Below are 17,588 nucleotides of genomic sequence, written 5' to 3'. Positions count from 1 at the left end.
AAACCTACTAAATATGTTAGTGAGTGACTCACTTTCTTCACTATGAAAATGCTCATATTGCTGAATCAGTAGTTGCATCTTGTTTTCCCTTACCTTCTCAGTTTCATCACATATAACTTGAATTGTATCCCATACCTCTTTAGCAGTTTTGTAGTTTATGATATTGTCGAACATGTCACCATCAACGCCATTAAATAAAATGTTCATGGCCTTCTTATCCTTGTGAACTTGCTCAATATCTGGATCAGACCATTCTGCTTTAGGCTTTGGGATAGATGGCTCATTTCTTGTAACAACTCTCATAGGGACATGAGGACCCTTCTCAATACAGTTCACATATTCTTCATCTTGAGAGAGGAGATGCAGATGCATTTTCACCTTCCAGTGGTGATAATTATCTTTGTCCAGAAATGGAATCTTTACTCCAACATCTTTTCTGCTCATCTTGTTAGTTGTGGTGATCTTTAAACTCTTTGTTCTTCAAGAGCTTGCTTAGATACCGATTGTTATTCTCGAACAATCTAACAAAGAATTACAGAAGGGGGGTTGAATGTAATTCTGGCTACTTTTTGAATTTTAAGAATTATTCTACTTTGAATATATAACTATGTTTGATTATGCTAAAGTACGGAATGAAAGTATTGAAGAAATCAAACACAAAGTAATCAAATACAAGTATTTAAAAACTTTCTGGTGGATTGAACTTTTCCACCAGAGATATATATTAATATGAGAACTCTGTGATGCAATGTTTTTGCACACAGCTGCTTACAAGTTGTACTTACAAAGAACAGAGAAATTCTTTACAGATATAGCTTTTTCTGTTTCTCTGGTAATTGTTTACCAACTACTATTTTTTTGTTCTACTTGCTACCCTTGGTTTATATGTCACCAAATTACATGACAAAAACACAAACAAATAAGACAAGATATTTCTAGTCTAATTTCACACTTCTTCATTTCTCTATCCAGCATCTTTGAATATCTTCAAGTTAGCATAGAAATGGAAATGCTTCTTTATTCTCTAAAACCTATAAATAGGCTGCCACATTCCATTTGCATATAATCAACGCATGTGACTGTCAAGTCACTATATACTGCTTCTGAATTTGATCATCCATGGAAACTCTGTGGGATCATCCATTGAGACTTTATTGGATCATCCCTTGAGAGTCTGGTTGAACATCCGTTGAAGCTATAGTTGATTAACCGTTGAAACCTTGTGGAACATCCATTGAGAGCATCTTCATAGCAGTTAACTCTATTTCACTTATACAAGATTACAAGGCATCTAATATTTATAGTTAGCCAACCTATCTTGCATATCAATCTAGAAGTCAACATGACTTAAAACATTCTACAACATCTAGTTCTCTAAGGCATTACAATATGCAGAAATGTGCTACCAAACTTATTAATACATAAGCTACCCTTTCAACGGATGTTGAAGTGATCATCCGTTGAAAGCAACGAAATCACTAAATTAAATCTACTAAGGTATTTTATTTAATTTATCATTAAGTACACAACATATTCCTAATAATTTATTTATTAAAATACTATTTTAATTTAAATATGAATAATTATAGAAATTATTAAATAATAAATTTTATATTTGTTAATAAATAACTAATATAATCATAATAATATATTAAATATAATTTAATATTCTAATACATCCGATTAATTGTTTCAATTAATCCCTGATTTTAAATTAATCCCAAATCGATAGCTCGACCGATCTTCCCCGATTCCCAATTTTTAGAACAGTGGAGAAGAAGAGAGGTTCGATTTACGGAAAAATAAGGCATCCAAATTTATAAAGTAGAGCGGTTGTATTTATAAAGTAGAGCAGCTGTATTTATAAAGTAGAGCGGCTGTATCCAAATTTGTAGAACTACATGCTCTAGATATTGATAATGTATATATCTTTTAAGATATTATAAGTTGAAAATTTATTCCAAAGGAGAGGGGTCGCATTTATAAATACCAGAGAAAATTGCATTTTGCATCCCTCAACTTCAGCCCAAATTTAATATTGTATACCTATTTTCGAAAATTACAGTTTGCATCCCTTTTTTTTTGAAACCCGATACAACCAACACCCCTTTTGCCTAATTTTGTTTATAAGACAGGGGAAAACTAGGAATTTCAGCTTAAAAAATTAATTAACATAAATTTTACATATTTGAAAAAATATTAAAAATTGAATTCTATATATTTCATATTTTTGAATTTTCTACTCATACTACTAATTTGAATTTCATTTTTATTTTATGGTGTTAGTTCCAAAAGTTTAAAATTCCACAAAAAATAATTTTTTTAACTATGTATTTAAACATTAATATTAATTATAGAATAAATTTTAATAATAAATTCGCTGCATTACCTTTTTTAATCATTTGATATTATTGTTATTTTAGTGTGTATTTAAGGGGGAGAATTCATTAAAATAAATAATTTTAACTTTTTTCGTATTATAACTAAAAATGTAATTACATTTTATTTTAAAATTCCTATTTTACCCCACATTATTTTAGTTGTAACTGTCCAGGGGTGCATGTTGCATACGAATTGAAAGTTAGGGAGCAAACTGCAATTTATGAAAATGGGTATACAATATTGAATTTGGCCAAAGTTGGGGGATGCAAAATGCAATTTGTTATGCAAGACATGGCTGTACATAACAAGACTATGTCATCTTGACACCCTAATAATAAGTTGTATGATAATCTAATTTTGTATTCTGTAATTGTATGACTTGAGTCTGTAAAAATGTTAAGTAGATTATATTCTAGGATTTTTTTTTGTGAAAGTCATCAAGCTAAGGAATAAAATCTGGAAGAAGATCAAATCCTGATCATGTATCAGAGAGAAGCGTAGCAGCTTGGATTTCAATAATATTATTTTAGGAAAAATGTTCTAAGTCAGATATCGAGAAGTCACAGATCAAGGAAAATCGAGAAGTCTGTCGAGAAGTCCAAGATGACTTGTAGAGAAGTCCCAAGAGATATTGATAAGTCAATATGCATGTAGAGATCTCACATATCGACAAGTCAAGAAGAACAAGTAGAGAACTGGAGATATCCACAGATCATTTCTTCATATAGAGAACTAGAGAGTTCGACAAACCAAATCTTCATGTAGAAAACTAGACATATCGACAAGTCAAAAGCCTATGCAGAGAACTAAATATATCGACAAGTCATTCCACATTTAGAGAACTGAAGAACTCGACAAGTCATTAACACATGTAGGGAACTCAAGATATCGATAAGTCATTTTACTTATCGATATGTGACATCTATACAGAACAAAAGAGATCTCGACAAACTACTTCATAATTCAAAATGTAGACAACTTGAAGATTCAGGATTATCGGTCAACAAACAATTTTATCACTGAATTGAAAAACTACAAATGCAGTTTGAAGAATACAAGATCAAGGGCCAAGATTCACTGTACAAAGGAGGGTCACATACCTATTAGATTCTGCACAGATTTGCTAACACTGGAAATGGAAATATACAAAGTGGTTTTAGAAACTGTGTTAGTCCATTTTAGTGCAAGTTTTGTAATCCCGTGCATATTAATCTATAAAGCATGTCACGGGTCCTTTATTTAGAAGTAACAAACAGATCTAAGAAAAATCTTATATTCTCTCTCAAGAATTGTAGCTGAGTTCCTATATCTAAGAACACAGATTTGTAGAAAAACAAATTTGATTTTAATAAATCAAATGAGTTTTTGATAATTGCTTTGTGTGTTCAGCATTAGTACTTTATCTCTACAAATTCATACATCCATGTTGTTCTATACAGCCAAACACTTTCACAAGTTAATTAAAATTTAAAAAAGCACATTCACCCCTGTGTTGCATTCCATACCTAACACAATTCTCTCTAAATATTAAAATTTACACATCCTTATTTTGTTATTCAAGTCCTATTTTTATTAATAAAACAAAATCGAATTGGATAAAAAGATCTTTTATTAATAAAATTGAAGTCTCAAGACTACCTAAAAAATCGGATTTTTTTTGAATTGGATAAGTGATTTAAAATCAAAATTCCATTTTTGAACATATTTACCTATCTTATTAGAATTCTTTAATTTTAAATACTATAAACTAAAAGTTCTTTTCCTTTTAATCTTCTAAATATAATTTTATTAATTTCTTTTATTTATTAAGCGTCGTTAAGTGTGAAATAAATTTCATGATGATGGCTAAAGTTTGTCAATTTTAAGAAATGTTGCCCAACTTTAAAAAGTTAGCCACCATTATCATATTTACTTTTAATTTTCACGCTAATAGTGTTTCATTAATGATGCTTGAATGACGCTACTGTTAAGTTTGGCCAGCAAACTATTATTTACAAAATTAAGTTAACAATATGATATATTTTGTCATTTTATTATTACATATTGTCAATATCTTTTGATATTTATATACAATTTTATTATGATATTATAACGGGTCTCGGTCTAAAGAAGCGTAACACAAAGTCAATATTAAAAATTATTTGATTTTTTATTACTTATTCTTAAAAAAAATTATTGATTATTTTTTTTAAAAAAATTATAAAGCCGCCGCGAAGCGCGACTACGTTGACTAGTGTATTTATATAAAGGAGAAGACATGAACGTTTATGTGGCGTCTCTTGGATCGACTCATTCTATTTTTCTATTTTTCTCGATTTTTTGAATTAAAAAATATTAAAAATCACAATTACCTTATATTTTTCCAAACTTTCTTCACTTTCTTCTTAAATTAACTTACAAACCTTAACATTCTCTAAAACTTTCTTTTTTTAACATTTTATTTTTGTGCAAGTTATACTTATACTGAATAAGAATATATTTCGTTATTATCAAAAAAAATCGTTGAAGTACTAAGTAGAAGACGGGGGCGTTTATGTGGCACATATTATATCGCCTCATTTTATGTTTCGAGTTTTCTCATTTATATGAATTAGAAATTATTAAAAACTAAAACTGCCTTATATTTTTTAAACTTTCTATTTAAGTCAAAAAAAGTTAACAATTACCTTGTATTCTTCTAAAGTTTCTATTCAAATCTAACAAAGTTAATCTTACACAAAAGTTTGATATTGTTCTAAACTTTTTTTTGAAGTGAAACAAAATTAATCTTACACAACAAGTATATTTATGGGTGAAATACAAATTTAGCCTATTTTTACACAAAATTAACAAAAATGACCAATTTCTAAAAAGTTGGCCAACTTTAGCCGATGGTATAACCAACTGTCAGTGGAGTATTCATTTTATATGAGATACCCAACTGTCAAGTGGAGTATCCATATATGAAATACCCAACTATCAGTGGAGTATCTTATATAAATTAGGATACCCAACTGACAGTGGAGTATTCAATCGGGCAAAATTGGCCATTTTTTCAGAATGACTATTTTGGTTAAATTTTTTCAAAAATTGGCTATTTTTGTCATTTTTTCTATATTTATAAAGTCATGTTCATGAATTAATAAATCAAAATATAAAATTATAAAATGAGGAATTTGTTATTGATGAAGAGTTTATAAATGTCGACAATAACGGCAATAATGGTGAGGTGCCTTCTTCTATCTTTTCATATATATATATATATACATATATTTATATTTATAAGTATATATGTGTAAGTGTTGTTTCATAATTAAACTACTATTAATTTTATGTTTATCACATGGTGTGATTAAAATTGTGACTGTACTAATGTTTGTGTTTTGTGATTTGTGTTTCGCTTGCCAGTTTAGTTCTGATCTTATGTTTCACTTTAAAATACTTTTGTTTAGTAAATTAATAAATTTTTTTAATTTAACGATAAATTAAGAAGTAAAAATAAAATGAATAGGAAAAAACAAGAACATAAAGTGTGATTAACGAAGACTTCGCTGTCGAACTCCGCATTTATCTCCCCGCGTTTCTCTCTCTTCACTTTCTCTATCTCCCTCTTTCTTCCCTATCAAATCACACACAATCTATACATACACCCTGTATATATACGTATATGTTTCTCCGATTTCAACTCTCTTAGTAAACTTTGATCTCTTCTCAATGCACTAGTACCCTTCAGTTCTTCACTGTAAGCTCAAATCTCTCTCTCTCTCTCTCTATCTCTCTCTCTCTCCCTCTCTCTCCTTCTGTATATAATACTGTGTGTATTGATAGCTACATTTTCCGATATGTTTAGTTTATGTGAATGATTGTTGAAGTAAAGATTTCTAGATCAATTGATGAATTTGTGAAACTTGATGTGTGTGTGTCTGTTTTGATGTATTGGATTTTGTGTGATGTATCTGTTTAGTGTAAGTATATATTGTGATTTTGTGTGTAATGTCAACTATATATTTCGAAAAGTTGTTTGACTTGGAATTATGTTATTTTCGATGTTATTGACTGATTGTTTGGTGAAATTTAGATTTGTCGAATGTAGATGTTTGATCAGGTAAATGATAATGTGAATATTGATGTGTATTCGTGTTTTGATGCTTGGATTGTAGCAAACAATGTGATAAGTGTGTGTGATTGTGAAGAAGAGTGTCTGACTATATTTTTCCGATCCAAACCTTTCAAAAAGTCTTTGTTTCTTTTTTATGATTCCGGTTTGACTAAGCTTAAATGCACGACTTTTGTATGTGGCAAGTCTAAGTAGTCTGATCCGAATTATGAGAGAAATGAACAACCTAAGGGGTGCATTAATGCTGAAGTGCAGACTACTCAGCTTGGTGGTGTTGTTCTACCGAGAACATTAGTGCGAGAGGATGAAATCAGCACTGCCGAAATTGGGTTGGTGGTGTCAGATCTTTATCTCCATATCAGCCTAATTTTTAACCTTTAAATTATCGCTCTTTATTATCCAAGTTTCTCAGGGACCTCCTCAAAAGTTGATTCTGTTAGAACTTTGATGCAGCCTGGTTCTTTCGGACCCAGAAACTTGATTTCATTAGGTCATAGATGCACTCTAAATCCTTTTATCCACCTCCAGCACCACCTTTGGAAAATGTACCACCTGGACTGCCAATGTACTATCTGCCACCACTAATGACTCATTCTACTTGTTTGCCTGAGATGCAAAGGCCTTCTCTCTTAGTGGTGCCATCAATTTAGCCTAGTGGGTGAGTTGTAATGGAGGAAGTTTGGAGGTTGTATGAGAAAAAAAGGTGGATGAACATGTGTGTCACTTCAGTGAATTTGAAAAAGAAGTGGTGCAAATCATCGAAATTGTGTTCTCTGGGAGGTAAGGGGTTGGATCAACCAGTGATAGGAGATAATGTTAAGAAAACTGGCTGAGGCGAACAAGTTTGCTGGAAAAATGATGCGAGTACATCAGTACAGTCATTGCCAACTTTTAAATTTTTTCTGACAGTTTTGCTTCACAGCAACAAGATTTCAGATTCCCATAAATTTACGTGTTATATGCCTTTACACACTTTCTCAGTACCGTCAATGTGAAAAATTGACGTTTGTGTGTGTTTTGATGATTGGATTTGTGAAAATTAACTTTTAAAATTGGTTTGTAGTGAATTCTTTTAGTTATTTTACCAAATAGATTTCATATTTTCAGTTATACCTATTCTAATCGTAATTGTAGACCATAGACTGAATTGAAGCTCCTCTACTATTTATAAGAATAAAGGCAGTAGTAAATTAAATCTTCCTTGCTAATGGCTAGAAAGATGGCCCTGAACATTAAAGCGAAATCCTGGGTAAAGATAAAATAAACTAGCAATCTATCAGCATGTTTGTGTTGTATTTTGAAGGTCCAACGTAATAGTTAGTAGACTTTATAAAACTTTAGTGTTGAAGTATGTAGTTATTATTTATATAATATGGAAAATGATCCGATATTTTTATAAATACTGAATAATATTATAAAAAACTAATAACTATTTTTATACCAAATATGGAACTGAATATCGGTGTTGGGGGTTAACTGAATGGAAAAACTGATGCGTTGTGTTTGTGTTAATATTTTTTGTGGGTAATTTAGTGGTAGATGATGTGTGTGGATCTTTTTTTACAGATAGGATCTCGTGCAATAAATTTGACGATAAATGTTTGTGAGTGTGTTTTGATGACTGGATCTTGTGCAATAAATGTGATAATCTGTGTCTCTGTGTTTGTGTTTTGATAGTTGGATTTTGGTATCTCAAACTGCAGTGCAGGATATGATGAGACATCAAAGAGTAGAATGAGCCAGATTAAGGATTTGAATATGAGAACTAAGTCGCAACTTGTTCCGCTGGGGACTTTGATTGGTCGTGAGCTAAGGAAAGAAGATAATGTGGGAAAGCCTACTATTAAGTATGGACAGGCTGGCTTGGCGAAAAAGGGAGAAGATTATTTCTTGATTAAGACAGATTGTGAGAGGATTCCAGGGAATCAGTCGACATCTTTTTCCGTTTTTGGGGTATATGAACTTCTTTAACTCTGATTTGAGCTTGTCCACTGTCCAGTTTCTATGACCATGTCGTGGCTCATTTATTTGTACTAATGATAGAAAGTTCTGATTTTGCTTCATCATGTCAGATTTTTGATGGACATAATGGTATATCAGCTGCTATATTTACAAAGGAGAATTTATTGAACAATGTTTTGAGTGCGATACCTGAAGGAGCTACTAGAGAAGAGTGGTTGCAATCTCTTCCGAGGGCATTGGTGGCTGGATTTGTGAGAACCGATATAGAATTTCAGCAGAAAGGCATGTTTTTTTTTCTTAGCTGTGATTCCCCTTAAAGGGTACATATTCTGTATTAAGTATCCTTATTAGGGTTTTTGATTATATTGATAGGAGAGACATCTGGTACAACGGTTACTTTTGTGGTAATTGATGGCTGGACTGTAACTGTTGCATCTGTCGGTGATTCTAGATGTATATTAGATACGCAAGGTGGTGTAGTTTCTCTCTTGACAGTTGACCATAGGCTGGAGGAGAATGTCGAAGAGAGGGAGCGAGTCACTGCAAGCGGAGGTGAAGTAGGGCGACTTAATCTTTGCGCCGGAAATGAGGTAAAATTATATTTGTCTGTTATGCAAGTATTCAAGAATCTTGAATGCCTCTATTTTCAATTTTAGGTTGGTCCACTTCGCTGCTGGCCTGGTGGTTTGTGCCTTTCGAGATCGATTGGTGACACAGATGTTGGAGAGTACATTGTCCCGGTACCTCATGTTAAACAAGTGAAGGTTTGTATATCTATAATAAGGTTTTTCAACCATTTTATGAGAATTTTTTTAACAATGTGGCTTCATTTATTATTTAGCTTTCAAATGCTGGGGGAAGACTAATAATTGCTTCAGATGGTATCTGGGATACCTTGTCATCTGATATAGCTGCACAAGCCTGTCGGGGATTACCTGCTGAACTTGCTGCAAAGCTTGTTGTTAAGGTAAGTACTATCCACATTCATATTTAATCTTGTTCACCGTGTTGGCTTTTTTTCACTTAAAAAATTCTGTTTACCTTATAGGAGGCTCTAAGATCAAGAGGCCTAAAAGATGACACTACCTGCCTTGTGGTTGACATGATTCCTTGTGATCATCCTGTTGTACTTCCAACGCCCAATAAGAAAAAAAATTCTCTGACGTCGTTGATATTCGGAAGAAAATCCCTGAATTCAACAAGCAAAGGAACAAATAAGCTGTCTGCCGTTGGTGCGGTGGAGGAGTTGTTTGAAGAAGGTTCTGCCATGCTTGCAGAAAGGTAGGTCATCTGTTTTACTGCCTAACAATTTTTACTTTTGTAATATATTATTAAAATAAGGTCCATTTAAAAGTTGCATTCTTTTGTGAATTCAAATAATCAAATGACTTCCTATTCTTTTATTTTGATTGATGGAAGTAAGGCTGTCTATCTTAGTAAAAATGTAGTTGATTATGTACAAATATGTATTTATGATATTTAGTTCTATTTTTCTAATTAAGGATTGTCATTTAAACATGTTATTTTCTTGCATTTTCATGGCTTGTGTTGGATGTCTTTCATATTACTTTTGTGGACTGACTTTAATGAAATTTTATATCCAGTCTAAATTATAGTAGTTTTTATATGAAAATCATCATGAATCAGAAAACTAATAATGTTGGGGAAAATATATCTTACATGCATTTAATGAGATCTTCTCGCTCTGATTGCAAAGCAAGATCACTGTATTTTGGCTTTCTCTGTTTCTTGATTTCTCTGTTTTGAAAGTTTTGGTGGAATTCATGACAACGTCCTCCTGTGGCTGTGATTAAATATACAGTGATCAACTAGTTTTGGCTTCAATCCACATAGTTACTGGGACTTGGTAAAACCCTCCTCAATAATCAACAGCAACATTGACACGGGAAAATTGGTTGGAATCTTCTCATACTCCAAGACCCAGATTGACCCAATACGTTCTTAAGAACTTGTTTAACTGTTAGGATTGAAAGGAAATGTAATCAAGTGATGTGTAGATTGAGAAGATAGAATGAAATTAAGAGTTTGTAGGGAGTAGATTGAGTAGAATGGTGTACAGTGTCGGTTTTTTATATTCTTGTATAGAAGGTATGTCGGCTTACATACGGATATTTACAGGTTTACAGTGTCATATATAGCAGCCTAGTAATGTGCATTTAACTGTTAAATTTCATCCTAACTGACTTGCATTTTCAAAACTGGTACTGAATCATTTAATTACTTATTAATTTCCTTTACATCCCTATCTTTACAGTAAACAGTAAGCCTCTATCTGAAGGAAGCTCGGATAAGGTTAAAAAGATAGGGGGACGGGTAAAACAATTAACACAGCCTTTTTCAATAGAGAATTTCATCAAATTGTGATCTTCAACTAATCCATTATTTAGAAATATTGAAGATCTTAGCTGTTAATATAGGTTAAAAATATTAACCATTAAAATTCCAGCACAAAATGAAACTAATCCTAATTATAATATAGGCCCTAGTAATAATTTACTGTCACAATTATGAATCATCTATCAAATCCTCATATAAGTTAACTGAAACGTATAACCATAAATGTGTTCATTTCCATGCATATACCTATGGCGACACGGGAATTAAGCCTCCTGCAAAATCCTCTAGGCCAGTTATCCTCCAATCCTAGGAAACTACAACTTGTTTCCCTACAACAAATTTGATATTTTTGGATGATTTATACTTATTCAAAACATTATGCCAGGAGATAACTTGGATAGTACTGTTTTGCTTTCCTGAGGAGAAAATGTATAGTATAACAATATAAGTATTCAAATCATTTTCTTGCATATCATTATCTCAATTCTTAAAGAGTCCTCAGGAAGCTGAGCCGAGGCTAGATATCCTCCAAATCTAGGAGATTACAATTCGTTTTCCTCCATATAAATTGATTTTTTTGCATAATTTACTTGTCCAAAACATTACATGAGGAGATAATTTGGTAAGCACTGCTTTGCTCCCAGCCCCCTCCCACAGTGTACAACATTGCTAGTTTAGCATGTTGGTTTCCCATGAATAACTTGGCAAAATACTAGAAAGAAAAACATTACTCATGTCCCTTAATTTATAAGAGGCGGTATCTCGTTTGGTCCTTCCTAAATTGAATAAAACTTTTTATCTGTGGATATCACGGTCTAGTATTAAGGCAACTTATTTATGTTCCAGTTTGATAAATTCTCTTGTTTTTAGCTCCATAATTATCTTTTAGGACTATTTTCTTTGTAAGTCATGAAATATATTAATTAGGAGAGGGCATAATTTTTTTCCTGGCCAAGTATGCATATATATATAAGGACAAAAATATAAAGATGAAGCGAGGACAAATATCATAATTATTAAGTTGATGGAATTTCAAAGATCCCACCTGGATTGCTCATCTTTGATCCTTTTATGCTGATTCTCCCTCCTACAATTGTTCTAGATTTATTACGAAGGCCTAGGTGCAACTGTCATTATTTGCGTGTTATTTCCCTTAACTGTGCGTACTTCATTAATGAAGTAGATATGCTGCTAAGATCTGGTTATTTATTGTCTTCCCGTGCTTTTTTTATTGTCTTCTCTATTGAATGTAGGTTGGGTAAGGACTTCCCTCTGAACTCAGACTCTGGTATATATAGATGTGCAATCTGCCAGGTGGATCAGCCAGCTGGTGATGGCTTGTCAGTCAACTCTGGGCCCTTCTTCTCACCTTCTTCGAAACCATGGGAAGGTCCCTTTTTGTGCGCAAACTGTCGGAAAAAGAAAGATGCGATGGAAGGTAAGATTGGGACCAGACCAGCAGCAACTGTATAATCTGGTATTATATTATATATTGATATTTTTTTCCTACCAGTGTGAGCGTGATTGAAATCAAGAGATGGTTATTTCATAGGTGTGAAAAAATTGAATAGAAATAGAGTTGGTAGGTTTTAAGATTTGGCTAGTTCGTGTTAGTTTATGGTTTGCGTTCGGCTGGACTTTGACTGACTAAATGCATTATTCTATATTTTGTCAAAAAAAAAGTATTATTCTATATTATATATATGATTGCGAGTAAAAGATTAGAAGCTATTGAGTGTTTTTCCTGTGAAGTTGGGCCATTAATATACTCTCAGTTGCTCCCTTGATCAGTGTATTTAGCCTGTCCTGTTTACTTCGAACATATTCTATTTGTATACATGGTTTTAAGAATCTGAGAAAGGTTTACATATTTTTAATTTGTTTAAGAGACGTCGAATGTCCTTTGAAAGTCGTTCATACTTCTTAAGCTGCTATTTTATTGTATACCATATACTTGTGTTGAACTCTGGCCAAATAAAAAAATTTTAACTTAGAAATAACGGTATTATAGGTTTTGAATGTAGGCTTATTTGTCATTTTGGCCGAGACAGATTTCTCTGGTTCTTCAGTATTAAAGTGCCCAGAAACTTCTTCGGTGCTGCTAGTTCTTGGTCATAACTAAAATATGAATCATCTAGGTTTTCAATGTTTTGTTTAAGGCCGCATTTACTGAAATTTGATGGCAGGAAGTAGGTTCGAGTAAAGTAGACGTTCTTATACAATTGATTGCATGGTGCGAATATATAGGTGATATATAGGTGAGTTCTGGGAGGTAAGAAGAGGTAATGTGTTGCGGACTTAGACCCTTAATGCCTAGTGGAGGCCAACTTTGCATCGAGCTTCATCTTTTTGCTGCTATTTTGCCTAGAAAATAGTTTAAATAAAATTGATCTTATTTTGTAATTGTTTTTTTTAAAAGAATTAATCTTCACTATTCAGAGAAATAAATAATAAAATTAATTGAATCTATTATAAAAACTAATGGGAAATTATAAATATAGATTATAAGTTATTTATAAATTATAGATTTAATAAATTAAGTGACGATGGTACTAACGAGAAATTACAAGAGGATGCTTGTAAGAAAATTTGGAACATGACTAACATTATCTTTAAAATAAACGTTTGATAGTATATTCAAAATTCGAAAGTGCCAATATTGTAGGAAGAAAGTAACCATTTCAATTCCTACTTCCTCGCGTTCAACCATCTTGGCAGATATACAAGTTTTTATATCTATATATATAGACTTAATTAATTTATTGGAGTCAAGTAAAGTTAGTAATAAATGGCGCTCAATAAAAGAAAATGAAAGAGGAGACATCAACCGCTAGAACTATTACTAAATCAGTAAGCCAAACAAACTGTCAAGGTATCAGGATTTCCAGGACAGTATCGATCAAATGCACTTGCAAGAACAATAACACCATCAACGATTCTCAAGTTAACGAGGCGAAAAGCAAGAAAGGAAAATGGTCGAAACTTGGTAGGAATCTAAGCAGCGTGTTTAAGAAAAATAAAGTGGAGAAACATTCTACGACGGTCAAGTCTCAATCACTGAAGAAGGAAGTCGTGAAGATTGAAGAAAATGGGGGAGAAGATGAAATCAGGGGAAGCTGAGTCGAAAATAGTTGTGGTAAAGATGGGGAGTGTAAAAAAGGAGAGGGAAGGAAAATAAGAAACAGAGGAGGGAAATCAAGAACTCTGCAAGAGGAGGATATTAATGGGAGGAAAATGTAAACCATTGAATATATCTGGTGTTCTTCAGTATGATCAAAATGGTATTTTCTTACCAGAAGATGTTCCATAGGGTATGCTTCTATTTTTTCCCCTTCTTTCTAGTAGAGCATTTGGATCGTAATTTTCTTATTACTTGCATTATTTATGTTATTATTATTACTCGGTTTAATTCTATTATAAACATTATTTGTGATAGCTACTTGGATTTGAAGCTAAACATAATGAATAAGGACAAATCACGAAACGGTATATTTTGAGGTGCAATACATGATCATTCTCACCCTAATTTAATTCATTTTGCTAGAGGAATTTTTGTAGATTAGGCATTAGAGTTCTCCAATACCTTAAATGTTGAATTGATATGTTTTGGTAATGTACCATATAAAAAATATAAAAAAATTAATATCTATACATCTCACATCACTATTATATGTTACTATAAAAATAACATATGTTTTTTTTTCCAAATCAGCATCTATCTTTTTCTTTCATATTAGATTCGTACACTCTTTCTCATTCTGTTTCTGTAAGGAAAACAGATTCCCCATTACTATCAGATCAATTTTACTTTCCTTTCCACCCTTCAAGTGTTTGACGGTTACCTAAAGAGATTCGATCGCCAAATCTTTAAAATAAAGAGAATGCAATTAGTTAATCTTCCGTCCAAGTATTATAGAGAAGTCAAAATTATTTATTTACTCAATTTTCAAAGATGTTGGCAACCAATTCTTGCAATCAAATTCTTTCAAATAATTAAAATATATTCCGATTTTCAAAATCAAATCCCAAATCTAAAACTTGTGGGACATTCAAACAACAAATAACAAATAATTAGATACGTCCGATGTGAATAATACTATGTGTTAAAGTTTGTTTTCAATTTTTTCAATTTAAAGTGATCAGATTTTTGTTTGTCTATGGTTGGTATTAATTTTTGCGTATATATTGTATTGTTCATTTCACTTTGTAGGTATTTTTACACTTACAAGTCTTAAATACAAGCCATATGTTGTATTGCTTTTTTCACTTTTTACGTATTTTTACACGCACACACAAGCCGAGTGTTTTTCGGTAAACAACCTTTTTATTTTTCTGAATGAGAATAAGACTGCGTATATCTTATCCACCCCAGACCTGCGCTAAGCCGGATATAACATACATGTTTGATTTGATTTATAAAAATAACATGAAAGATGACTAAAATATGTGAATCATCCTAAACCTGTAATTGTCCAAAATTTGTACAAAATAAAAACCGAGTGAAATAAATAAATAAAACTAAAGAGTTGATATGAAAATAACTAAAATATTATAGCATACAGAAGGAGAAGAGAGACTTTCATTATCATTTTGATTTGTAATCCAAACTCATACAATCCCTTTATATATATGGCTATAAATCTAAGTTACATTGGAAAATGAAAGGCAAAAGGTTGGTTAATAATGAGAGTATACAAAAGGGTGAGAAATCTAAGAGGTGAGAAATCTAAGAGTCATCCACAGATATACATAACACCCCCTCTTGGATGACACATACTTACATCATGCCTCGTCAAACCTTATTAGGAAAAACCCATTGGGAAAAACCCTAGTGAAGAAAAAAGAGTACATGACATTATACACAAGTATATAAATACATGTCTCCCCCTCGTTACAATATGACTATTAGAAAATATCTCGAAATCTGTGTATCCCGATCATGTACACCAATTTCTCGAAAGGAGTGGTAGGATGTGCCTTTGTAAACAAATCAGCTGGATTCTCACATGAACGAATTTGACGAACATCTATTTTTCTCCTTTGTTGAAGTTCATGAGTAAAGAAGAACTTTGGATCTATATGTTTCGTCTTGTCACCTTTAATGTAGCCTTCTTTAGTTTGTGTTATGCAAGCTTCATTGTCTTCATACAAGATAGTTGGTATGTCTTTATTTACGGTAAGACCGCATGATTCTCGGATATAGTGTACAAGAGATCTTAGCCATACACATTCTCGGCTGGTTTCATGAAGGGCAAATAGCTCAACATGGTTCGAAGAAGTTGCTGCAATAGTTTGCTTTGTAGAGCGCCAAGATATTACAATATCACCATATGTAAATACATAACATGTTTGTGATCTTCCTTTGTGAGGATCAGATTGATATCCCGCATCAGCATATCCTACTAATTTGGCTTTTGAATCTCTAGCATAAAACAAGCCCATTTTCATTGTACCTCAAAGTTACCTAAAAATTTGTTTCACACCAGTCCAATGTCTTCGAGTTGGAGCAGAACTATGCCTTGCCAACAAATTAACAAAAAATGCAATATCAGGCCGTGTACAGTTGGCGAGACACATAAGTGTTCCAATTGCACTAAGATATGGTACTTCAAGACCAAAAAGTTCTTCTCCTTTTTCTCTTGGGCGGAATGGATCCTTACTCTTGTCTAATTAACGTACAACCATGGGTATACTCACAGGATATGTTTTATCCATTATAAATCGTTTAAGGATCTTTTCAATATAAGTTGACTTGTGGACAAAGATTCCCTTGAACAAATGTTCAATTTGAAAACCAAGACAAAGTTTCGTTTTACCCAAGTACTTCATTTCAAATTCTCTTTTGAAGTATTCAATCGTCTCATGAAGTTCATTTGGGGTCCTAATGATGTTTAAATCATCAACATAAACAGCAATGATAGTAAATCCCATTTTATCCTTTTAATAAAAACACATGGACAAATTACATTATTAGTATAACCATCTTTCAGAAGGTACTCACTAAGACGATTATACCACAGACGACCTGATTGTTTTAGCCCATACAATGATCTTCGTAATTTAATTGAGTATATCTCTCGGGGTCTAGAACTGTATGCATCAGGCATTTTTAATCTGTCAGGGATTTTCGTGTATATGTCATTATCAAGTGACCCATATAAGTAAGCAGTCACAACATCCATTAAGTTCATGCGGAGCCCTTCTAGAATTGATAAACTTAATAAAAATCTGAATGTTGTCGCATCCATTACAGGTGAATAAGTTTCTTCATAATCAATTCCCGGTCTTTTTGAGAAACCTTGTGCAAAAAGACGTGCTTTGTATCTCACAACTTCATTTTTCTCATTTTTTTTGCGCAAAAAAACCCATCTATATCCAACGGGTTTTACATCTGCAGGTGTTTGGACAATGGATCCAAAAACTTGACATTTTCCCAGTGATTTTAATTCTGCCTCAATAGCATTTTTCCATTTTGGAAAATCACTTCTTATTTTACATTCATAGATCGATCTAGGTTCATGATCCTCGATTTTTTCAAAAATGTCAAGAGCAGCTGCATATGCAAATATATCATCCATGATAATTTCTTTCCTATTCCACCTTTTTCATGAAATGATATATTTATCGAGATCTCTTCATTATCGTCAATTTCAGGTGTTTGATAATCTTTTGAAGACATCTCTTCAATGATCAATTCTGGAACGATGTCATTTGATGTACCAGTTGCTTTATCAATTTTTCTTATTTTTCTTGGATTTTTATCCTTGGATCCAGCAGGTCTACCACGCTT

The 17,588-nt window shown here is 32.4% G+C and overlaps 1 protein-coding gene across 2 annotated transcripts; it reads left to right on the top strand.

Annotated features, from left to right (window-relative positions):
* The first annotated feature begins 5,914 nt into the window (after window positions 1-5,914).
* Window positions 5,915-12,498, top strand: LOC141664757 (putative protein phosphatase 2C 5). Of its 2 annotated transcripts, none has more exons than XM_074470714.1 (8): window positions 5,915-6,103; window positions 8,182-8,431; window positions 8,551-8,722; window positions 8,813-9,030; window positions 9,097-9,204; window positions 9,282-9,407; window positions 9,489-9,721; window positions 12,052-12,498. In XM_074470714.1, exons 2-8 carry the CDS (start codon window positions 8,213-8,215, stop codon window positions 12,269-12,271), a joined length of 1,296 nt encoding a protein of 431 aa, XP_074326815.1. In that variant the 5' UTR covers window positions 5,915-6,103; window positions 8,182-8,212; the 3' UTR covers window positions 12,272-12,498. The 2 variants fall into 2 exon arrangements, with proteins under 2 accessions (XP_074326815.1, XP_074326822.1); XM_074470721.1 differs by having other exon boundaries at window positions 8,156-8,431.
* The last annotated feature ends 5,090 nt before the right edge of the window (window positions 12,499-17,588 follow it).

Source organism: Apium graveolens, chromosome 1 (assembly GCF_009905375.1).
Source record: "Apium graveolens cultivar Ventura chromosome 1, ASM990537v1, whole genome shotgun sequence".
Lineage (NCBI taxonomy): Eukaryota > Viridiplantae > Streptophyta > Magnoliopsida > Apiales > Apiaceae > Apium > Apium graveolens.
Note: the sequence above shows the minus strand (reverse complement) of the source record. Positions and strands in the feature narration are given on the sequence as shown.